The sequence below is a fragment of the Augochlora pura genome, chromosome 1, assembly GCF_028453695.1.
Source record: "Augochlora pura isolate Apur16 chromosome 1, APUR_v2.2.1, whole genome shotgun sequence".
NCBI lineage: Eukaryota > Metazoa > Arthropoda > Insecta > Hymenoptera > Halictidae > Augochlora > Augochlora pura.
The window spans coordinates 16874685-16900216 of record NC_135772.1 but is presented as its reverse complement, the minus strand read 5'-3'; the positions used below and the strand labels follow the sequence as shown (position 1 = coordinate 16900216).

The 25532-nt window shown below is 28.1% G+C and overlaps 6 protein-coding genes across 14 annotated transcripts; 3 read left to right on the top strand and 3 right to left on the bottom strand.

Annotated features, from left to right (window-relative positions):
• The first annotated feature begins 483 nt into the window (after positions 1–483).
• Positions 484–9926, top strand: Rod (kinetochore component rough deal). Its single transcript, XM_078187498.1, has 32 exons — positions 484–700; positions 1099–1337; positions 1422–1523; positions 1581–1704; positions 1772–1923; positions 2002–2201; positions 2275–2747; positions 2996–3184; positions 3274–3695; positions 3764–3932; positions 4000–4095; positions 4161–4352; positions 4444–4574; positions 4647–4761; positions 4841–5081; positions 5170–5314; positions 5390–5541; positions 5661–5903; positions 6004–6307; positions 6370–6527; positions 6607–6810; positions 6882–6997; positions 7080–7189; positions 7260–7381; positions 7703–7972; positions 8048–8139; positions 8208–8569; positions 8646–8831; positions 8900–9131; positions 9211–9513; positions 9597–9680; positions 9758–9926. The coding sequence occupies exons 1-32, from the start codon at positions 563–565 to the stop codon at positions 9800–9802; spliced, it is 6111 nt and encodes a 2036-aa protein (XP_078043624.1). The 5' UTR covers positions 484–562; the 3' UTR covers positions 9803–9926.
• LOC144473932 (mitochondrial transcription rescue factor 1) lies at positions 484–11421 on the bottom strand. Of its 2 annotated transcripts, none has more exons than XM_078188336.1 (5): positions 10869–11421; positions 10639–10784; positions 10383–10455; positions 9970–10146; positions 484–1126 (listed from the first exon to the last, which is right to left on the bottom strand). In XM_078188336.1, the coding sequence occupies exons 1-5, from the start codon at positions 11058–11060 to the stop codon at positions 1064–1066; spliced, it is 651 nt and encodes a 216-aa protein (XP_078044462.1). In that variant the 5' UTR covers positions 11061–11421; the 3' UTR covers positions 484–1063. The 2 variants fall into 2 exon arrangements, with proteins under 2 accessions (XP_078044462.1, XP_078044551.1); XM_078188425.1 differs by lacking the exon at positions 484–1126 and adding an exon at positions 8288–8418.
• An 11-nt stretch (positions 11422–11432) lies between these two features.
• On the top strand, positions 11433–14142 carry LOC144473592 (tRNA (carboxymethyluridine(34)-5-O)-methyltransferase alkbh8). The gene is made up of 7 exons (XM_078187627.1): positions 11433–11871; positions 11961–12192; positions 12344–12466; positions 12534–12737; positions 12811–13196; positions 13266–13421; positions 13567–14142. The coding sequence occupies exons 1-7, from the start codon at positions 11770–11772 to the stop codon at positions 14119–14121; spliced, it is 1758 nt and encodes a 585-aa protein (XP_078043753.1). The 5' UTR covers positions 11433–11769; the 3' UTR covers positions 14122–14142.
• An 85-nt stretch (positions 14143–14227) lies between these two features.
• On the bottom strand, positions 14228–17166 carry LOC144473638 (high mobility group protein B1). Of its 7 annotated transcripts, none has more exons than XM_078187738.1 (7): positions 16811–17037; positions 16570–16736; positions 15686–15843; positions 15426–15544; positions 15203–15345; positions 14969–15143; positions 14228–14895 (listed from the first exon to the last, which is right to left on the bottom strand). In XM_078187738.1, the coding sequence occupies exons 2-7, from the start codon at positions 16629–16631 to the stop codon at positions 14833–14835; spliced, it is 720 nt and encodes a 239-aa protein (XP_078043864.1). In that variant the 5' UTR covers positions 16632–16736; positions 16811–17037; the 3' UTR covers positions 14228–14832. The 7 variants fall into 7 exon arrangements, with proteins under 7 accessions (XP_078043864.1, XP_078043940.1, XP_078044188.1 ...); XM_078187814.1 differs by having other exon boundaries at positions 16570–16701; XM_078188062.1 differs by lacking the exons at positions 16570–16736; positions 16811–17037 and adding an exon at positions 17058–17166 and having other exon boundaries at positions 15686–15821.
• Positions 17167–17738: 572 nt separating this feature from the next.
• Rrp45 (exosome complex component Rrp45) lies at positions 17739–20816 on the top strand. The gene is made up of 9 exons (XM_078180097.1): positions 17739–18288; positions 18660–18754; positions 18853–19075; positions 19167–19384; positions 19451–19678; positions 19747–19880; positions 20007–20089; positions 20245–20377; positions 20472–20816. The coding sequence occupies exons 1-9, from the start codon at positions 18223–18225 to the stop codon at positions 20534–20536; spliced, it is 1245 nt and encodes a 414-aa protein (XP_078036223.1). The 5' UTR covers positions 17739–18222; the 3' UTR covers positions 20537–20816.
• Sap30 (SIN3-associated polypeptide 30) lies at positions 20681–22513 on the bottom strand. 2 transcript variants are annotated; one of them, XM_078180120.1, is made up of 4 exons: positions 22285–22513; positions 21793–22118; positions 21045–21272; positions 20681–20963 (listed from the first exon to the last, which is right to left on the bottom strand). In XM_078180120.1, the coding sequence occupies exons 2-4, from the start codon at positions 21961–21963 to the stop codon at positions 20835–20837; spliced, it is 528 nt and encodes a 175-aa protein (XP_078036246.1). In that variant the 5' UTR covers positions 21964–22118; positions 22285–22513; the 3' UTR covers positions 20681–20834. The 2 variants fall into 2 exon arrangements, with proteins under 2 accessions (XP_078036246.1, XP_078036236.1); XM_078180110.1 differs by having other exon boundaries at positions 21793–22513.
• Between the last annotated feature and the right edge of the window lie 3019 nt (positions 22514–25532).

Genomic DNA, 25532 nt, shown 5'->3' with positions numbered 1-25532 from the left:
TCTTAATTATGTTTCGTAAACTTTATACTTCAGAGAGTATATTGAAGTGCATCAATGTGTAAATTATTCTTAATATCTTAAATATATACTTATTGTAAAAATATACATTTTAATTTTCTTTTCAAGTGCATTGCACATATAATGTACGATTATTACAATATAACATATATCTAATTCGCACGTAACGTTGTTTTTAAATTTACACAAATTTTTTGAACAGAACAATTGTATCTAATTACGTCAACTATACTTTTGAAAAGAATAACTTATAGTAATTTCAAATTCTATTGAATAAAATTGAAATAAAATTAAAGGTTTTTTTTTATATATAATACAAATGATACATACATATGCATATGCAAGTAACATAATAGTATAGTATGTACAATAGTATAATATAACATATATATATATTTCTGAAATATCGGCAACGACGAGTACGACAGAAAGATGGTAACGGGACTTTAATACTAAGTAAGTTTGCTCTCATAAGTACAACTGCATCTATGGTTATTGGTTTGTATATATATGTTGTATTTTCATAAGTTTTCATAAGTTTAAAATGGCATTGTGGAACAAAGTTTTAGCAGGATTTGACAGAGATGAGGAAACTGTCAATTTTGGAACACGGACGGTCGCAGAAAATAATGGCTCGTTATATGAGACTTTTACAATCGCTACGATACGATCTGATGGAGAGGTAAATTGTCATTTATTTCGTTCTGATTAAGATACACTCATGTGTAACGGCATTTGACGGTTGCCGTTTGTTTTTATACAGAAAATTATCCAGTATTACCGAATGGACAGTACAATTGGGCATGAAGTGATTCTATGTGCGCTAAGAAGTCGAAAAAAATTAATCATATTTTTCTGTTTGATGTTTCGTTTGCGAAACGAAAATCAAGTTTGAAAATTGTTACAGACCCTCATACCCAATGGTACCACATGTCCGGCAATATACTCTGTATGCTTCGAATATGATTTATGAATTGATTCAAAATGATTTTAATTCATATTTTTAATACAGTAGTCATTGCAATAAATATTGAGGAGCTTATATCTAATAATTACCAATAATTTTTTTCCTTTCTTCAGATAAAACAGCAGCCAAATATTGTGGCATCTGTACAATATTCAAGGATTTGTGTAGCAATTGATAAGTCAATTACCATATTTGAAAATGAAACATGCGAAAAAATGTTATTAAATGCAAGTTTTGGTTTGCCAATAGTCAGTTACTGTATTTCTAACAATCGTTCATATTTATTTATTGTATTGTCAAATGGAGCTTTATATTGTCTTTATTTGTTATCTGGACAAGTAATTTTTACAAAGTAAGTACAAAAATTATATTAAAGTATTATATGAATATTTTATAAACATGGTGTATTAAGCTTTATATGTTTTTTAATATTTAGAAATATTACAAAAGATGGAGATTCTATAGTGACAATATTTTTACAACATGAATGTGATGAATACATTTTGTATCTCATTGCAAAAAGTGGAGCTATCTTTAGGTAATTATATATATTTAAATTTGAATACTATATAATAGTGACACTTTAATTTTTTAGAGTATCAAAGTTCAACTATAAACAATTTGAAGCTGCTATTTCAAATGAGGACAATACAACTGTGCAAGAACTTGCAGAACAAGTGCAATGTACACAATTATTTAAAGGATTTAATGACAATGAGGTTGGACTTTGAATTCACCCTTAACTTTTTCATAAATTTACACAAAAATGAAACAAATATCTTATAGGTAATATATGCTACTATTGGTATAGTATGTGAAGAAATAACAGTAGCAATATTATGTTCAAACATGTTGTTTATGTGGCCCAGTGAACAATATTTTAATTTTAATGGTGAAAGCTACAATTATACTAAAGTAAAATTTTTTAAAAATAATGTGTGAGTATCTGTGAATTTTTATATTAATAGCTTTTGTACTATTATACAAATTAACAATATTAATCTGAATAATTTTAGTGCAATGTTATGTCTATGTATGGATAACACATTAAATATGGTATGTCCTCGAACTTTACTTGGTTTAAAAGTATATCAAGAATCTGTATCAGATTTTGCAATAATCGAAGATATTGATAATAGTTTGTGCCAAATTCTTATTTTAACAGCAAACAATGATGATCCTAATATATGTAAATTACGTGTTATGTCATTTCCAGGTATGTAGTGTATTCACACAATTAATATTCATAATGATAACCACTACTTTAGATCATAATTATCTTTTTCCAGATTTTGAAGAGATATTTCAAATAGATGTTGTTACTACAGCATATCTTGTAGAAATTAAGGATCCCCGTGATGAAATAATATTATTTTTGGAAGGCATTAAGGATTTTCAGAATAATACTAACTTTACAGATACAGTTAGAATAAAAACTGTATCAGAAAGTCTTCCAGAATGTCAGTTGCAACGTTTAATACGGAAAGAACAGTTCGACAAAGCTGAAGAGTTTGCCAAAAAATTTAATTTGTCAACAGAGCCTATTTACTTTGCAAAAGCGTCATTACTTATATCTCAATTTGGACCTTGGGCAAAAAAAAGTTCCGATCTATTTCACGTAGAGGAACTTCTTAATTTATTTGAGAAAATAGAAAATGTACAACATATAGTAGAGTGTTGTAGTAAAGCTCTTGTCCCACACTATAAACAGATGAGAAAAATTTATTTGTATGCAAGGACAAGAATAATGGAAAACATTGCAGTAATTCAATTTTAGATAATTATACATATATAAGATGTTTTACCAGATTAATCATCATTTTAGGGGGTACTTTTGAAAGTCAAAATATCACAAGAATGGGGAAATTTGCTATTAGTAAATATGAAATTGTAAATTCTTATTTTGACTTACAAAGTCTCCTTCTAACATGATGATCATAAGTAATCGAATATTCTGTTTAAATTAATTTCTTAATTTTTTTAGGCTAATATATATAATATTAATTTTAGAAAACTCCATCAGATGATAACTTGAATTATTTGGATTTAGTCAATAGCACATTACATAAATTAGAAACATTCCACTTGATTTGGGGTAACAAACAAAATTTTGGTTGTTATGATGATGATACTATGAAAGAATGGATAAGATTCTCACAATCTAATTGTATGGGAGAGTTAATGTCATATTTAAATTTGGTAAAATCTTTATACTATTTTGTTACTCCTAATATCGTATGATTCAATTGTGAATGAATTACTAAAGTAGGAAACTTATTTTTGTACAGGGAGAGATGGAAGCTGCTACATTGATTTGGTCTAGGCATCTCCCAGACATAACAAAATATCTAAATGTAGAACTGGTAAAACTTATATTTTCAACTCTCGCTGAGGACATATCTCCATCTAAACTTTGGCTATGGTTATCGCATTTTATACCCACACTGTTATCTGTTATTCCGAGCGCGATTTGTGAAATTCTTACCTGGGGATGCAAAAAAGTTAAATCGTTTGAACAATCGCATCGTGCTTCGTGGCCTCAAATTGGAATTGATTTCAGTTACAAATTTATAAAATTATTAAAATTCGAAGAAAATCATGAGTTCGTAGGTATTCATAACGAATGCTTGAGCAAGAATTCAAATTTGAAACAATTGGTTACTTTAATACAGGCCATGTCTGATATAAAAAAATTAAAAGATAACTACAGGTAATGCAATATTACATAATAATTAAACAAAGTACATACAAAAATAATATATTATTTGACACTTTTAGATTAACCATATCTCTTGATGCATATATGGGAAGCCCTATTGAAGTATCATATATATTACTGGACAAGATATCTATAGACATCATTCCAAATTTCGTTGATAATTTTTTGAAACAATATATGTTAAATAATTCTTTGCAGAATGACTACATTTTTTCTTCATATGTACAAGTATGTCTATGTTATTTTTTTTAAGTGTCGCTAATATGAAATTTTAATAATAATCATATCCTTACAGAAAATTATAAAAAATTGCAAAAGTTGGTGGTCCGGTGAAGAAGCTCCTTGGGAGAAGCGAATTGTTATGATAATTAATTTAATTCAGGATGTAAAAGTATGTTGACAAACCATTAAATTCAATGGCTATTCATACATCATTCTAATTCATTTATATTTCAGACCAAATTACAACAAACATTGGAAGTATTAAAAAAAGCTTCAGTTCCGTGGAGTTCAACTATAGTGAATCTAGCAGAAAGAAGTACTCATTTAGATCATGCTTTAGCATCTCAAGTTAAAATAGAGTTGAGCTGCGTTCCAATAAAGCTTATATTAAAAAAATATGGATATGAACGTGTTGGTATAAATAGTGTTAGTATATATTTAAGATATTGTGCAAAATTTCATGATTTATATTTGAGCGTCCAAAACTAAAATTGAATATTTATTTTTTCTTTTAAAGAAATTAATTTGTCGTATTATAAGGGAAAATCGTGAAAATATGATCTCAGATATTCAACAAATTACCAAAAATGATCCATCATTACAAAAAAAGGCATTTTCATCGTGTATAAATTACTATTTATCCAAAGGGTAAACAATTTAAATGACTGTATATATTTAAAGATTTATTTAGATAAATTTATGACCGGCATTATTTAATAGGAATGTTCTGAAAGTAACTGAAATATTTAATTATGTGGAGACACTGGAGACTAACATTTTATTATTTTGTTGCGCACAAATTGTCAATTATGTATCTGCTAGTTTAACCTTGAAGGTAATTCATAATTCTGTTTTTTGAAATTTTAATTCTAAACTTGCATATTGTTAACTCACATTTATTATGTGTTATTTAGACTACACCTAAGTATATTGAACATTACATTGAAATGTTTGGTTGGATAAAATTACAATTGGAAGAAATTTCAAAAAGTGGCAAAACACTGTCTCATTATTACTGCAGCGTTATTACTAACATGACTGAAGTAAAGTCATTATATCTATTAAAAACCGAATTTCAAATTCATGTCACAATAAAAGAATATATGTTGGAGAAAAAGAAAATATTAGAAAATTATATTGAAAAATTGTGCAATGGTACTAAATAATTACATTTACTGTAAAACTAATAATTTATATTAAAACTAATAGTTTATACTTTCGATTGTCCTTGATCAAATTTTAGATGGTATACAGACGAATGATAACTTTATTACTATATACAGGCAGATTATAAAAGTTGCCAAGTTACTTCAGTTAGAACAACTTGATGCTGTATCTATGTTGTTGGAGAAAACAAAGAATATAGACATATTCAAATATTTTGCTAGGTATATGAATACATATTTGCTTACAAAAAACTGAAAAAAGTATGAACTGCTTTTTTATTATTCATATCTGCTTAGGTCTATAGGAGAACAATCAAGTTTAATACCAAATGAATGTCCATATATATACAAAATATGTTTAACAATTTTACAATATACTGAAATGGATGAAGATACCGCAATTGCTGTAAAAAATTTAATTTCTTCTGCATTGTGTGTTTGTCCCGACAGTAAGTACTTACTCATTACAATTGAGTTAAAAATTATTGTTATCAATTTTATTCAAGTAAGAGCTTGTATAAACTACTTAGTAGTAATTATTTTCACTAATATTTACATTGTGTTTTAGATGAATTGCAGTCTGTATTATCATTAGCTATTTGGGTAAATTTATATCAGGAATGCTTCAATAAAGGTAACAAGTATGGTTTGAATCATTTAGACGCACAACAAGAAGAAACTTTAAAAACAAATTGGAAATTATACACGGTATATAAAGATTTAGCTATTGCCGCAGATGGATTCATGTTACCATTATTTAGAGATATGATCTTCATGCAACAGCAGTTTGATCTAGTGGAACAAAAATCTTGTAAGTTACAACTAATAGTAATAATAGTTATATGAACTAATAATAATGTATAATCTTTTTATTTATGCTGCAAATGTTAAATATTTAATAATGGTTGCAGGTGCTGAATATTCTAATGAAGAGCTATTAAAGAACTTATTAAATAAGATAAAAAAATTAAGGGCAGAACATAATGATTATTGCTTTCTACAAATTGTTAAGACTTTATATTTCAATTCTTGTATTATGGTAGATATAAATTCTGTTGTAGTAACAGAAATGAAAGCAATCTATTGCCACCTTTTGATAATGCTATTGAAGAAAGTAATAAGTTCACGAACATTTGATATTTATCTTGGATTGTCCTGTTTGTTTATGCTATCCGAAGTAGATACATATAAATGGATCCCTTCTGCCTGCAAAGCGTATGTACATTATTTAATGTAAATATAAAAATAATAAATAGTAAAAAAATATATTTCTTCAGGTACCAAGCAGATTGTACTCGACATTTAAGAATATCAGTCCTTGCATATGAATACTATCGTTTATGTAAAAACAAATCATTTTTGCAAATTTATAAGGATTATAAAATACTGCATTCTTGGGCACAGAAATTATCAAAATATTCTGTTTCATACAAGGGTTGGATTTATTTTATTACAAGAATCTGTTTTCTGCTACTTTAAATCCGTAAAATATATACTTTAAAAAATATTTACAGAATTTTTAACAAGTGATGCGACAGCTAGAAGAGAAATACTGCAACGAATTATGCATTACAATGGTAATGATATGATATCCTTATGCCAAGATTTTTGCACTGATTTTGATTTTGATGTACAAGATTGTTTATTAATTTATTTGCAAATTATAATAAAATCTTGGAATCCAAAATTAAAGGTATCAAATATCAATGGAAAGGAGGGTAAGTCACGATATGATGTGGTTATTTCTTTGAATATTTAATTGTAATATTTACTGAGATTATATTTTCAGAATTACATATTGATGAGGATGATGTGAACGATTTAAAAAAAAAGTGCAAAGTAGTAGCTGCTAAAATTTTAAATGAAGATTTTCTAAAAAATTCTGTCACCACTGTTTTATCAGAAGTAAAACGACTACCAGAATCATTAAAATATTAATGGACTGCAATGTTTTCAAAATTATACATATACATATTTACTATTTTAGGTCAATTTTTATTATTATGAAGTATTTATTATTCTTATGGATCTCATAGAAGACAAAAATGTTGAACACAGAAATTATTTTTGTTTTCTACAAAATTATACTCGAAATAGGTAAATATCATAAATAATTTTCATATTAAGTTAGTACTTTACTTAATAGTTTTTTTGTTTATAATGTCAGTCAACCTACACAAATAGAACGTGATGAGTGGATGCACCTCAATCCAGGATATACATCTCTACCACCCATAGCAAAGTGGCGGTTACCTTTTCTGCCAAAAATTAAATTATGGACATCTATAAGTACAACTTTGCTTGCATATTTTATATTATTTATATGATGCATCATTTATTAGATGTTATCTTTTATTTTCAATTCTAAGAGAAATATTTATATGTTCTACTTCTCATAATTTCTGTTTTATATAAAATGACTCTAAACATTGTTTAAAATAAAATTAAATGGTTAGCAATTTTCTAGTATAGACGCTTAGAGAACATGTGAAAATTATCTTATAAAATCATTTAATTTTTATCTAAAACATTTTTCAATGTAATCAATTGAGTCAATTCAAATAGACCATCTTACATGTTTCTAATATTTTATTTTCTCATTTATTTCAGCACCAGAATTAAACTTAAAAACCTATGAGAAATGGTTAGATATAGCACCTATACTCAAATTACAACCGCATATAATATGTACATTGGCCATTAAGGGGGAAGTGACAAGAACGTGGGGAAATAAACATATAACCGAAGAATGGAGTCTGTGCCCGAAAAACAGTAGTTTATTAAATGACATAAAGAAATGCATAGAACGAATGACTGGACCAAATGCATTATATTACGGCACTGCAGCATTATATTATGTTGTAAATCATACACCCCCAGGTATGCTGAAATTCCTAAAATATAAATTAATTTATCTCAATAACAAGGGGACAATAATTTGTTTATATGTACTAGGTGCTGACAGAGTAGCTGCTGTAGAAGAATGTTATAGATATGCTTTATTATCAATTCAGAAATCTACTAAATTTGAAGAAGGCATGCTTGAGGTACATTTCTTTCTCTTGATTAATATTATTTTATAAACATAACAATCCATCATTCAATATTTTTTTAGAAAATAAAATTTAAATATTTCCACTTTACGTCAGAACATATCTTACGTACTTATGGTTTAGGAATCCCAAAGTATTTATCACTCATTGGAAACCCTCATAAGTTAGTTTGTGAATTATACACAGACGAAACTATACCGCAAAGATATCGATGCATCACAGATTATAGACCTGATATAAATGCCGCAGTTCATGCGATCAGTGAGCTCTTTCCTATAAATATGATAAAACTGCGAATGGATCTATTACAAGAATGGCTACAACCAGAAATTAAATACATGAAATTCAATCAAAGTATCACAGATACATTTTCAGTAATTACAAATTCTGATTCAAAATCAAATTCTGATGATAATTTATTAAGGTATAGAGTTATATTTATAAAATATACTTCTTAAATATTTTAAAAATTCCCTCAACTTATAATAATGTATTTTTAGGGCATGTTACATTTTAGAGCATGGAGATATCGAATTGTCAGCCAACTTTTTAATAAATATAGGTTTCGGTGAAAAATATGAAGATTATACTCCTGAAACGTGTTACAAAGCTCTTCACGTGTTGCAACTATTAGTTGACACTAAACAATTGGAAGATTTAACTAAACGTGATATTCAAATAATTAGGTTTGTACTTATCTTCGATTTTACTTGCATATTTAACTATTACATGCATTTAAATAATTACTTTTCAGAAAACATATGTGTTCCTTGAAGTACATATATAGACTAGAATCATTAGGAATTATGTATAACATAAATACATTCACAAGAAGTTCTAAGGAGGAATTAGTTCGTGTATTAATGAAAACCCAAAGTCATTCATCACAAGCTCTTGTTCTCATTGCACAAATATGCATAGACTTTAAAATATATGAATATAGCTTGTGGAATAAAAATTTAACCGAATTAGCAAAATTATTAATGGTAAAGACTTATATATTTCAAACATTAGAAAACAAGTACACAATATTTGTAAACATATACTTAATTTATTACCTTTTAGATCAATGAACTGAAAAGGATTTTATTACAAGTACGAGATGTAAGTGCAATTGTGAATTGCAATGGGTACTTGTTAGGATGGCAAGCAGTAATTTTGGAGCCATTCAGAAAAATGGATTTAAATCCTACTGAAGAACAAATTAACAATTGTCTTGAAGCATTACAATTGTTATACTCATGCCCTGTTGTGCATATGTTACATTTTAGAGACATTATAACATACTGTTTTCAGTGTCAACAGTCTCATTTAGCTGCTGCGATTTTACCCTTTTTAACTGATGATGATAAAGATTACGTTTTACAGGTGAGTAACTTTATTAATGTGATAACTTTTTAGAAGATGCAAATATTATTTTAAGAAATTATATTATATAATTATACGTCTAGGAAATAAAAAATACATCCCGCATTGAAAAGATCTTGGAAGATTTAAATAAATTATTATTAAATGGCATACTTTGTGTGTCTTATGTGAGTATATTAATTTATTGTTATTTAAAACTATATTAAAACAATTTTAATTAATATTACGAACGTTATTTTTTCAGTGCCATAAAATGATAGAAAATGCATTACTAGAAACTAAACTTTGAAACATAAATAATTTCATGGTTTCAATGTAATATATATTTTTATAAAATGTTTAATAAATATCTGTAACTGACTATGATATATATATATATTTTTTTTCACATTAAATTACAATAAAGTTTTTAAAACAAATTATTTAGCACAATCTAATGAATTATTGACTACTCACGCCATTCCATGGATCATCATAATCCTCAATTAACAAAGACTTATTTCTAAGTAATTTTACTTCTAAGCCTTCCTCACTTGGTTTAACTGATAGTAATGAGCAGCGATGTACTATCAGGAATGCAGGATTATTATTACTTCTGCCAAGTACTAAATCGATTTCATCTTCAACACTAAGCTAAATATTTAAAGCATAATTCAATTTATTCTTTTTTTATGTTTCATGCATCTTAATGAATTATATTATTATTGAAATTAGTGATAAAATAAAAATCATAAAATGATAAACACAGACATGTATATACCAAAATGAAAAATCAGTAATGTAAGCTTTTTTTAATTTTTTAATAATAATGTCATTCATTAAGAATGCATGATGGTACTACTTTTTTCTATTTTAAAAATTATTCTTACCATTTCACTCTTTTTCACAGATTTTCGTCCATTGATACGAAGATTACTATTATAAAATGCTTTATCTATTTTGCTATAAAAAATAAATTTTAAAAGTTACATACAGAAGTTTATAACACTGTTATTATAAATAAATAAATACAGTAGAGATAGTTAAATATCAATTGAAAGCAGAAATTATTTAGCTATTTTTTGTTAAACATTTGATAATTCAAATTTTGATTATTTATTTAAACATTCAATAATAATAACATACTTGCGTGACAATCCAAGTCCCGCTTTAGTAACGGCATCTAACCGAAGAGAAGGTATCGTAGTACAAATTAATTTCGTAGTTTTTGATTGCAAATAATCATTGACGTCCATCGGTTCCTCGTCCTCTTCATCACTATCATCTTGTCCCTAAATATATGTGAAACAGATAAATGTATTTTGTTTTCCCAAAGTCAATATAAAATGCTAATAATTTTATGTCATTGTAATTACTTTGTTTGAAGTTCGCTTGCTGGCTATTAATCTCTTTTGTGTTACAGAATTAATGTCTTGCCGTAAGTATGAATAGGTTAGACATAATTTATATAATTGAGAATTAAATTTCATATAATATAATGTATGAAACATTCGTTCATTTTTAAATATTGTTTTTTGTACAAGATTTAAAGTAGTTCTCCACGACATCGTATATTTATAAGTTTAAGAAAATTTTTTTCTGTTACAACTCACAACATTATAAAGTAATTGGTTCTACTCCTGTATACATTTTGCGCTCTCTAAACTGGCTCGCACATTCAGCTCCGTGCAAGTACAAATATCCCTACTCAGTACTTGTAATTTAATTCAGCATTTGATATGAAATTGTCAAATTAATAAATAAATTATTCCCATTTGGAATATACGTATTCTCTCTATAAAGATTTATTATGAATTGAATTACGTATTGGTAGGAAAGTATAATTAAATTTACACATCTATAGTACGTGAATAACACCGTAAACACTGTATAGTGAGATAAGCTACATCGTTAGTCCGTGTGACATGTTCCATATGTAGTTGTGTTGATTTCATGCTTCCTTACTCACTTGCTGTTTCCCTTTTTTATCTTTGACTAAGAGCGCAGCACTGTCTCACAATTGTCAATCAATGAAAGAAAGAAAATTTCTACATCAAATCTCGCTACCGGGTCGAGCTGCGATCCATTACTGTATAATCTACGAACTCACACCAAGTTACCAAAAGTTCATCATGCCACCATCGACGGCGCTGAGATAGAAAATCGTAAAATCTTATAACAATGGAACACACACAGAACAGTACACACAGTCATACGAGACCAAAATTTTTCTCACTCTGTTTGTGAATTTGATGTAACATCATATGTTGAAAAGAAATGGAAGAAAAACTCATTAGAAAGAGCCACCGTAAACAACAACGAGCCCATCACAGACTTCTTAAAGACATGAATATTAAATGTTGTAATAATCCAACAAAGGTTACTACTTATGTTAATAAATATAATTCATAGTACTCTCAAATGAAGAAATACTAAAATCTACTTACTCATTTCATATCCCGTTACAGTATTTGATGATTTGCAATGCTGGTTTGACAACTGGACTTAAACAAGAAACGTTACGAAATATTATAGATTTAGCTGGTTCTAAATATAATATAATAATGCCACCAAATAAATCCTATTGTTTCATTAAATTTTATTCAGTAGAAGATGCTGAATGTATGTATAAAAAAGTGCATGGTGTCCTAAAAATTAATGGTTCAGATACACCATTATATGCAACATTTACTGAATCAGGTACTATATTAATAAATTCAATATAATTATATATTAATCATATTTAATTTAAATCATACATTAATCAATTTAATTAAACATTTACTGCTTATTGCAATGTACACATATTACAAATACCAATTAAATATATTAAAATTATGTATAATTTTAGTTCCTAATATAGATGATGATCAATTATCTTATGAATTTCCTCCTGGACTTAAATTAATAGAAAATATTATAACTGAAGAAAAGGAAAACCATTTATTGGACACTATTGATTGGACTAATGAAGGTATTATAAATAATTTTTGGGTAATTAGTAAGTGGTATTTACATTACATATATTTTTTATTGTTTAGAATCTGTTTCATGTGATTTAAAACATAGAAAGGTGAAACATTTTGGCTATGAATTCCAATATAATTCAAATGGAGTAAATCCTGATATGCCAATTACACCTATTCCCCAAGAATATAAATTTTTACAAATGCTATTTAAGCAATATCATAATGTACCATACGAGTACGATCAGTTAACAATAAACCATTATTTATCTGGACAAGGTATATTATATGAAACATTTTTTTTCTATGTATCTTCAATTATCATATTTTCGTAATGTTTTAATAATTTAAGGAATTCCTCCACATGTTGATACACATAGTGTTTTTGAAGATTCTATATTGTCGTTATCATTGGGTTCAGCATATGTTATGGATTTTAAACGAGATGATAAGAAAATCAGTATTCTCTTACCTCCTCGTTCGTTATTAATTATGTCAGGAGAGGCTCGTTATGCATGGTCTCATGGAATTTGCCCCAGACATAATGATGTAGTAAAATCTACAGATGGAATAACAACACAACCACGTGGCACAAGAGTGTCATTTACATTTCGAAAAGTCAGGAGAGGTGATTGCCTTTGTACTTTTCCGGAATACTGTAATACTAAAATAAAATCCTCCACTACTCTTATAGATGATAAAATAGCAACAAGACTAGAATACTCTTATGTACATAATGTATGTATTATAAACTATAGACTGCTATCTTTTGTTATAAGAAAGAAATTTTAATGTACTTATTTATAGGTTTATGAAAATATTTCAAATCATTTCAATGAAACTAGACATAAACAGTGGCCAAACGTTTTAAAGTTTCTTCAGTCTCTAAATCCAGGTGACATTCTGTTAGATGTAGGTTGTGGAAATGGCAAATATCTACAGGAACAAGAAAATATATTTAAGGTCTAACTTTTCTGTATTTTGAATATATTTCTTTATATCTCGTACAATTAACTTTTAAAATCCATAAAAAAGAGTTGGAGACAAAATACACAAAGATTTTTATTACATGAAATATCTGTAATAAAAAGAGCATTTAATATTTCAGGTTGGATGTGATCGAAGCCAAAATTTAATGAAAATATGTTATAAAAAGAAATTTGAAGTTTTCTTATCTGACTGTTTACATTTACCATACAGGAATAATAGTATAGATGCAGCAATAAGCATAGCAGTAATTCATCATCTTTCAACCCATGAAAGAAGAAAACAAGCAATTGCAGAATTGGCACGTCTTCTTAGACCTAATGGAAAATGTTTAATTTATGTATGGGCAAAAGAGCAGGAAAAAGATACTACTCAAACTGCATACCTAAAGTATAATACAAATAAAAAGGATAATACACCATCATGTGTACAGAAATTAACAGAATATGGTGTAATATTACCAGTTCATGAAAATCGTACAAAATTTATGTCTACAGATATGCTTGTTCCTTGGAAAAGAAAAGAAGGAGGAAATTTTCTAAGGTATTATCATGTATTTGAAGAAGGGGAACTACCACAGTTGTGCTCACAAGTACCTATGGTTAAAATAGAACAAGTATATTATGATGAAGGAAATTGGTGTGTAATTTTACAAAAAAATAGTGAAATAATTTGAATTCAATAAAGTATTTTTATATAGGAATTTATGTACTTTTTGATACCTTCTTAAATAACAAAAGTATAAATAGAAGTTAAAAACATGGCAGATACAAGACTTGTAATGCTTTAAATGATTTTACCTTTATTGGAAAAAGAACAAAATACATGGAATATGTGTACTATACAGGGTTTTAGATATAAATAGTCCCTGATATCTAGTTTTGTCATTATAAACATGAATAAAGTGTAAGTAGACAAGACAAGTGCACTGTACAAAGCTCACTCTGCTTGACTTTTACTTGCTATTGTGCTTCAATTGTATAACATATTTAATAGTAATATAGATTATTATTAATAATAGTATTATTATTATCATCGTCGGCATCGTGGTTTTCATTATAATTATTACTATTGATATTAATATTAATTATTTGTATTAGGTATCGCTTGTAAATATATTAGCACACCTTATTCACATAAAAATAGTATCCAATTATGAAATTAATGAAGAACGATGATTGATATTGAACGCTATTTCCAAAAATTGCAACCAAATTTCATAATAAGTGTAACTTTTTTTAGATGTTAATGTCAATAGTGTACATAATATATATAACGATTGACAATGCTAAACTATTAGTAAAATTGTTATATATTTTTAATTGGCGAGTGCTTGATTGAGGACAAAGTATACTGTCCCTTGCTGTTTCATTCAAGTTTTCAAGACTTACACAGGTCCAACTTCTTCAGGATCATAATTTTTTACTCTTTTGTTGTACGCAATTATTTCCTAAATAATTGAAATGTGAAATGTTTATTTATACTTTCACAATTTGTTAAATAACTTAATAAAATTTGCTTACTCTTTCATATCTGGCTCTATCCTCTTCTGCTATTGCCATATATTTTGATTTCGTTTGAAGATCTGTGCTCATCCATAGTTTACCCAATTCTTTGGCAATGTCACCTACTCCCATCTCTGGATGTAATTCTCTCATTTTACCACGTAACTCTTGACAAAAGTAGAAAAATGCAGATCTGAAAAAATTCTTATAAATAAACCGTTGAGCATAGAAATTAGCAGTAAATAGACATACAATGCTCTCTTCGGCGCATCTTTGTCTCTGTATCTTTTTGTTCCCCTGCGTGTTGGTTTCTCTGTTTCATCATGGCTTACATAATGTCTTTCATAGTAATGCATTTTTTTATTGCAATGTGCCCCATCTTCAAGATGTACAATCTAATAACATAATATATAATTATTAATGTGAATACTTATATAGCAAACAAAACTTCTTGAATTGTTTCATACAAACTTACTTCATTCTTCACTGGTACTGCATTAAGAATAAAATTTTTACTTTGCATATTTGACCATTTTGTTTGATTATTTGAAACATTCGACACATTTCCAGGTTTCATTACTGGTTCACCACATTCTAAGAGTTAAATAATTGATAAATACATAGTTTTCAACTCATAATAGTTCTGTATTTAATTACATTTTATGTTAATCTCATTTGAATACGCAACTCATTAAATATATTGCATTTGAATTTGAAAATAAGATCACGTTTTACCTGAAGTCATATTTGTCTGACCAACAATCATTGTATCTCTCATTCCAGAATTCAAAGAATTATCACCTGTTTTTGTTAGATAGACATTCTTCCTGTCAGTTGATTCCATGTTTACAAAATTTGTTCTTGTAGAATTCTGTGCCCAAGAACCCAATAATCTTTATAAAAGTATAATAAGCTATTTAAAATATTGTTACCTGATTTTAATGTTAAAAGGATAAATTACTTTACTCAACCTTGAAAAATTATCATATAATGTTATAAGTACTTTTTGTACTTTTATTGTTTGAAAAAAAAACGAAAAAGTTATTTACATTTCATTTGTACTTCCAGTATGGAATTGTTTAACTCATTCTCAATTGTGCAAAAATTACTAAATATCATATTATAATTTTCAGAAGTATGGTTTAAAGAAAATATATAATATCAATTCTGATAACCTTAATAATCATCTAATAGAACATACAAAAATGTAACATATTTTTTCTATCCTTTTTAATAAAAGGATTCCTAATACGATATAATTCACTGAAAAGATATATCTGACCAATAATACTGGAAACAAACTTTTCTCAAATTATAATAGTTTGTGTAATTAGAGTGCCGAATAGTTTGACATTAAATATACAAAGCTTGTTTGTACAATGTCACGTTTCTGAAATAGCATATGTAGATACTGGAAATAATAATATTAGATTTTATCCTTACAAGTATTAATAATACTTTCACGAAATCTAAACAAAAAACGACATCGCAGAAGAACAGATTCTTTCGTTACGATAGAAACTATAAAAGAACTGTATGTAGTCACATCGCATACTTTCGTCGAAGAAAAAAAAAACAATATATGTAAGTACGAACAATACGGTAATAACAGTACTTACAATAATAAACCAACCAAGATATTAATCCAAGGTATTAAAACTTTCGAATGTAATATCAACATGGGAGTAATGGAAGCAAGAAACCAATGTAACAGATATTTGCCTACAGATGACGTACAAAGGCAATCGCTGCTACAACAACACAATATAAAAGCTACTCCTCGTAGCTTAATCCGAAAAAGTTAAGAGGAAGTAAATAAAACTAGATTTAATTTGATTCGTAAACAGTGTTCCAACTTACCAGCAACAATTGAATGTCAGCGTTGCAAAAGGAGTACAGAAAAAGCGACTATAAGTAACGCGGAACGTAACTTATTAAGCATCCATTCCACAGATCGGTCCTATCTATACACATCTATCCGTACGTATCACGCGTACCGTGATCAGCATTATACACAGAACACGTACAATGTTTGAACGCAACTTTTTACGAAGCACTTAAATTCAGTTTTATTGTAATACCAAATATTTAATGATAAAATACTTGCCAGTTATTGAATCATAGAAAGCGAGTTATTGACAACAGGACTCGATGTTAAAAAACAGATCGTATAAACCAAGCTGATTGAAGCAGATATGACCGGGCATGGCCACTTTGTGGTGTGTATACATATATGTATATGCATGTATACATACATGCATAATGCGCGCACGCGAGTAGCATACATACATACAAAACTCCTACGTGTATACTTTTGCAAAATTTCAGTTTTCATTTTATTAAACGTTCTTATTCTTTTACTTGTGCTTTGTGACTAAAATCAATAAATTCTAATGGAAATTTAGGGAAACAGTAAATATTTGCTACTTAAAAATAATGTTAAGGGGAATTCATATGCTAAATCGTAATACTGCAAAAGTAAAATCTTTAAAATTAGTACCTTCAATTTTAAACTGTGTTATGTATTTTTATTATCATAAAGTCATATTCATCAAGCATTATAATAGAAATACGTAATATTTATATATATGTAAGAGTAAAATCAAACTCATGAAAGAAAAATAAAATAAATATTTTTTTTTATTTTATCTTTCTTTGCTCATATAAATGATAATATCTACACGAAGTGTATACAATAAGATTGTTTATATTGCATATAAGTTTTTTTATATGTGCCTACATAACGCAATGAAATAAATTTGTGTTGCTACGATAAAATAAAATAGGTACATGTGAATGGGTGTTATGTTTAGGATACAATTATTGTTGTTGTACATAGATAAATACGATTTTATAAAAATATTCATACACATAATTCATTTACTCATCTTGTTAACATATTTTAAATATTTAATAATAATATTTACTATCCTTTATCGAGAACGTTTAACAAGTTTTACACAATCTGTCAAAGGTCGACTATCTCGCAGTTTACATATCTCGATTAATGTATTGACGTATCGATATTGAATAAATGAATGTTTTAGTTTGAAAACAATATTTATTTGATTATACTAATTCAATGAACCACAACGATAAATGAAAGATCAATCATTTAACAGCATTGATAATTATAAAGAAAATAAAAAATATTAGAAATTCATACATATAATGCAGCTGAAGTGACAAGTATAATTGACATTTTTGTCAAAGGTTATACGCATTTGAATACCCACGTGTTATATTTGTAAATAATATAAATATATACCATCATGAAGGAATCAATATTAACAAATTGTGAGAAAAATTTTGTAAATAAGGCAGTGAAACATAGAACGGTATGATATTTTATTGAACATTATTTATTAAAAACTATTTACATTATTTATTAGAATTTGCTGAAACTTTGATAAAACATTTTCCATTTTTAGATTAAGTGATTCATTTATTTATAAAAATATAATTGAAACCACATCCAATTCGAATTTTTCCATCTTAATGTGTTACTTAATACAATAACAGAAAATCATTCTTGAACAAATTTAAAATGCTTTTAGCATCGTTCATAAGTAATTAAACAAAGTGCAGAACAAAATATAAATTTAAACAGTTAATTTTTACTATCAATGTTGACAACATGTAGCAGTAGTAATACAGAAGTGATAATCACTATAATCACACATATTTAAGTGAATTAAAATATTTTCAGCGATTAGATGGCAGAAATTTATTGGAAGCACGGTCAGTCAAACTTTATTTTGGATCCGATTGGGGAAGCTGTATGGTTTTACTTGGCCAAACTAGGTATAATTAAAACTATCTTATTTGAACTGTAATATGTAAATAAAGATATAATTATCTTTAAATTACATATCACATGATATTGTACAATATTATCGCAGGGTGGTAGCACAAGTATCATGTGATATACAGCAGCCTAAAACATCACGTCCTAATGAAGGAATGTTGCATATTAATGTTGAACTGAATCCATTAGCAGCAGCACACTTTGATGGTGGTAGACAATCTGAAGCTTCAATATTAATTAGTCGACAACTTGACAAATGTTTTAAAGATTCAAAATGTATAGATTTGGAATCATTATGTATTATATCTGATAAAAAGGTTAATAGTTGTACATTTATATTTTTAGAATGAAAAGTTATACATAATTAATATGGTATTAAATCAATAATTAATAATTAATATGGTACAGGTATGGAATGTACGAGTTGACATAAATATTATTAATCATGATGGCAATTTAATTGACTGTGCTTCCATTGCAACATTAGCAGCTCTCTTACATTTTCATAGACCAGACGTAACATCAACGGGTGAAGATATCATAATTCATTCTTTTGTTGAAAAAGATCCTCTTCCTTTAACAGTGTACCATTATCCAGTTTGTGTATCTTTTATAACATTTGAGAGGTCAGTACTCTTAATTCATGCAGTTATATTAAGTTCAATGTACTTTAACGATCTTTTATTTTCCAGTGGAGATACAGTTATGGATCCCACATATTTGGAAGAAAGAGTTGGAGTTGCTCAACTTACACTTGGCATGAATTCTTATAGAGAAGTTTGTAGTTTACATTTTAATTATTTGACAAAAACTATGACTGTGCAAGATGTAATATCAGCAGTTTCACACTATGCAGCAAACTATGCTACTTCATTAGTACAACAGATTAGGGAAGCAGTAACTCACGATGTGGAAGCAAGGTTCAACTTTATAATATATTGTATATACATTACAATTTTTTTTTATACATACATCTTATTAATTGAAGGTACAAGAAAGATGATCGTAATACAAATCGATTTAAAGAATGTATAACACTCAAAAAATTGACTACAATTAACACTGAATGTATTAGTATTAAATTACGTAAATGGGGTGAATTAGATAAAGTTGAATCTGAAGGTAATATTTTAATAATCTCTCATCAATATTTTATTATTTTTTGTACAATAATTAATATGGATTTAATCATGATTTTGGCCGCCAAAGCCTGAAAACTCAAATGGATTCAATGTCTAACTTTTACAGAAGCTTGTGTAGAAGAAGCTGAGGAAAGTAAATACAGAATTATAAAACCTGGAGAAGGTTCAGCTGAATTAATAGTAGATACTGTAAGTAAGATATTATTTTCAGCATTTCTCTATTTTGCCAATCTTCGATTCATCTGTTAAAATACTACGAATTATGTCAAGTTTTTTACACCCTGTTTTTTATCAATTCACAACTACAGATAATACTAATTTAATTAATAAAATAATTTCTGCAGCATATGTCAGTTGGTGAAGGTGGACCTAATACATGGAATATGTCAGAATCTTCAGAGGAAACGAGCGATGTAGAAATTGCAACTGAAATAAGACAAGAAGAGAAAATAAGTAAAAAAGTGCCAGTTGATACAGGTATGCTTTTAAAAATGTACACTTCTTAATCATTTAATTTACACCATTCTTTTAATGTATAGAGCACTAATAACTAGAGCTGTTACTGTTTTAGAAGTAAATGGAGACAGTGAAGAAGAAGCTACAGAAATGTTAGATTCGACAGATATAATGCAGTAAATTGTAAAGTAATAAAATAAGAAGAATAGAGTTGTGCAGAAAGTATTCTATCATTTGTTTTATCAAGTCAATAGATGAACATTTTTTTTATTGAGTATCATATAATAATTCTAAGTGCATATAAATAAAAGTTTCAGATTAATTGTTATACATAATATATTTTTTAGCATGTTTTATACATAGATCTTATAAAATACCTATGCCTATTAACAAGTAAAAATCCATACATATATTTTTGATCTCACTATTAAAATATCATTACAATAACAAAACTCATACTCATAAAATATAGCCTAGGCTATGTGGTATCATTACTTAAACCATTCTTTTGATCCAATTTGTTTGCATTTGTTTTTACTGTATACATGAAAAAGCTTAACGCTTCTCTTTCAACTACAGGGATGGTCTTAAAATGCTTCATAAGAGTCTGAAATAAAAAAAGTACATGATCCATTGATGTAATTCATAATTCATTTGTTTTGTTTAAACTATTAATTGTTAGACTTACATCAGCTAATTGAGCTTTATTTAAACCTGGACGTGTAGAAACTTTATAATGCCTTTTATATCGCCTTAAGGTACCCACTTGTAATTGGAAAAGGTCAACCTCTGGGAGGTCATTGTCAGTTTCTCCAGAATCTTCTTCAGAATCTTTGCGCCTGCGTTGCTGTTGTTGTTTTGATCTTGCACATTGGATTACTTGTTTATGATAATCACAAATGTATATATGACGTGCCTAGTGACAAATCAGGTAAACAATGATATCAAGTTCTTATCATATAAAATCGGATTGCAACATTAAAAAGATTCCTTTTAGATAGCGATTATCCAGAAATAATTTTAACAACTATTATTTACAAATACAACATTTAGAATGATCGTATATGTATTTCACTGTGCAACTAAGTGCATGATACAAAACAATGTGATAATACACTTAGTAACACTTTGCAATAACTATTAAGATAAAAATAAATAAAAAAATAACATTAGGCCTATATTTACAATCTGGTTTAATTTAACTTTAATTAAATTTAATTTACTTTCTAATTAACTTCAATTATTCACGATAAATTTCTAAAATATATTCCTTTTTAACCACCAACATTTCTTTACATTTCATATATAAGTAATTATTTAATTGTTACTATTCACATATAATGTAATATTATACAAAACAAATTGAAAAGAAGCAAGTATAATAAATAATTCGCTACAATAATCGTACTGCAACTATTTCTAATTATTAATCTTACCACTTGATCGAGATTAAGTTTCAATCGCCGCTGTGTTACAGTTTTTTGAATTCGTTTACTGTAAGACGCGTTGCCAGCTGGCCGAGTGCATCGTTCACCCTCATCTACAAGGCAACAAATTTGATCAGCAGCTCCTCTGGAATCTTCTTCACCGGTACTGAATCCATTCATTTTTTTTTTATTCTTAACATCAACTAAATCGGTATGAAGAGTATGTAGAACTTTAACAACCTCGAAATGTCACGACGTATATGTTTGTGTCAAAAAACGGCGTGTCCCAGAGTAAAATACACTCGACGATGTCTGCTTTTCACACTCATAATTTCCTGTCAAATTTCATTTGTTAAACACAATTCATTAACGAAATTCACTTCTCTATTCACAAGAGGATATAACTTTTCATAACCGGTATCTAGTCTGTCATTTAATACAAAGATTCAAACTTATAAATCAATTATTTAAATAATAGTAGAGATTGTGTGTTACAGGCACCTCAATGTTGAACGATATTCTATAACGTTTCACTTTCTTTCCTTTTCCTCAAATGTTTTAACATACGAGTTATTTTTATATATTCACTATACCAGTGTTTTGTGCGACTTGTCACAATACGAACGTTTAACCTTGTTATTTTCTGTGCAACGGATTTTCGTTATTTAATGTTCCCAGCTATATGTAATTCTTTGCCAGCTTCACCGCGTTTTGTTATTTACACAACTACATTGATTCACACGATACTGCGTAAAGTGCATATGCATATGTGTACGTATGCACTTATATACATATATTGTGTTTGGTATACATACGTACGCGTACAAGAACATATACATATGAATACAATGGATGTGTATATGTACGTTCAAGATGGTTCAACTTTGAGGCATTCCTATCCTGTCAAATTCAGTACTACCAACTTACGCATTATCATCGACAGATGATAAAATCGTTTTATGCATGTACAATCTAATTCATTTTATAATTTAAAGTTCGTACAAAATACATAAAATATATTTTTATATTAATACAAACAATGCATCACACATCCCATCACATATCTCGTTTACGTTTTTTCTTTATGATATTTACATATGTTATGTTGAATTAAAAAATTATTTGTACAGAAAAAAGTGATGTAATAATAGATTCATATATGTTAGTTCATTAAAAATATAATATAAATGGTTGATAAAATTTTTAAACGGATGCATTATAATTTTGATAATTCAGAAAACTACTGATTCAAGTTATTTCATGCTCATATGTTGTATTTTACTATACTATAAATAAGTCAATGCATATATATTTACTTACAAAACAGTTGTAAATTTAATTATTTAACATACATCAAGATTTTTAGAATATATTTGAAGTTTTATTTTATTTGTTTTTAAAGTTTGACAACAACATACTAATAGTTTAAACATGTATATACTTATATTTAAACTTAACCATGTGATTACTTAGAACTTTAAATAGCATAAATGACATTTTTATATATGTTAATATACCTAAATCATATATTATTTATGAAATTTTGTCAAGTTCAAAGAACTAGAAAAATATTTATTAAGGATAGATTAATTTTATTTAAGTTCATAAAGATCGATTTCTTCGTTACTTCATGGAAAATATTAAAACAAATGTAATGCAGAAATATCATTTACCCATCCACAAAAACATCCCTACAGAACATACAATTTAATAGGAATACAATGCTGGTGATATTTATATTTTTATTAAATATTATCTACACATATATACATATATATAAATATTTAATCATCTAAATGAGCTAAATAATGTAAAATGCTTTAACTAATGTTGGCATCAAGTTGGTGGTACTGCAATTTGCGCCTTAATTTTAGCTTACGGAATGTAGCGCCATCTACCGTAACCATAAATTCTAACCTTAATAATTTAAATCATTTATTCTTTAGAATCTACCATTGATCAAATCAAAGTTAATAAGTAAGTTTTATTGCCAAAATATTGTTTATTTAGTTTCGTGAATGAAATACCGTTTTAACTAAAATTAACGATATTCTGTAGGCGATTTTCCACGCATGATTTTTCCCGCCCTTTTCACCAGCAGACATTTTATTGGGGGGGTAAAAAGAAACGCTTCAAAACATAAAAGGTTGATGCTGATTGGCTTACTTTTTGCGGCTTATCTGAAATAAGCCAATGGTAATACAGATTTTCCCCATACACTTTCATATGCCGCACAAGTGGCGTGGGGTCGCGATATTCGAAGCTGAGAATCCTTTTAGCTGTAGAGGACCGTCCAGGTAAGAAAAATCTAAATATTTTTCTTTCCAAGCGTTGACAGATTTCAGCGATTAACAATTGATTACTAGGCTATTATCGTTGTACGATACGCGTAATACGGACAAACATTTGGTGAAGTGCTGTTGTGCTGCGTATCGTGCATATACCTTTTATTTCTACACAACCATCATAGCAAATGGCTGCCCGGAGATGTGTTTAGCAAGAAGGTTCTCGTGTACCTTGTTATCGTTATGTACTGATACGTGAAGAAACGTCGCGTGACAGTTTTTACCAACGTGAAAACTTAGATATCCACGATTTGTAACGTAAAATATTGGCGTGACTTATATTACGGGTGTTTCATCATAAATCAGCCGTCAAGGCTGTAGCCCGCGTACGATCGGTCTCTGTTTGGCTACTTACGCCATGCATTGGCATATATGGGATCTTGCACTATAGCACCCGTTATGGTTTTATAACGAATAATTTCCCACTTAACGCTTACATTACGGCGGCGAGCATCCCGCACTTAGGAAACTTGTGAAAAATAAGAGGGACTTTTAGTCATCAGTTTAATATCTATGGCCGAATTCTCAACATATTGTGATGCTTTTGATTTCCCGCTCACAAGCAATTCTTGAGCACTGAAAGTTATATGTACGTAATCGACAGTGACATATGCACGGTTCAGTTCATTAGAACTTTTTAGATAGCAAATATCTAGCATAGTCTGTAACATCATAGTTTATCTTATTGTGAAGTAATTGAGCCAATGTGCGAAAACAAGGAAAAAAGGGAGTGTTATGCACGGTTCGTGTAAGCGTAAGTGTCTCTCAAGCGTATGTTTTTGCTATGTGCGCCATGTCTTCTACAGAAAATACATCGTATATAAGGCGCCAAAATGACATTATTTATTTCCTTCAATTTTTACTATATTTGTGTAATTAACGTGTAACCTTATCAATGATCTCTGAAATTTGTCGACGCTTATTTTATGTGATATTTTTCATATATATAAATATGTCGTGTGTTGATTATGTGTATAATATGTGAAGATGATTATACGTAAAATGGTGGGAATATAATCAATGGATGGAAGACATGTTTGCAATACGCAAACGTCACCGTACTTGTTGTATGTGCGTAATATGAGGTTATATGTAGTCTGATGAAGATATATATATGATTTTATACTTTTTTTTTGCTGATATTTACGAATTGTTATCGTAACGTGAATCTAGTGCATTTGGATAATATTGTCTTTATTAAATAATAATACAATTTTCGAAAGGAAAGTACTAGCCTTATACAATTTCAGTATTGAGTTCTATATTTTTAAATGCACATACAAAGCAAAAGTAATGCTTTAAATGATAATCTGCTAACTTTTACTTCTGACTTTATATAAGAATTACGAAACACATTTTTGTACGTAAATAATGGAAAATGTTTCACAATGTTTCTTTTAGTTA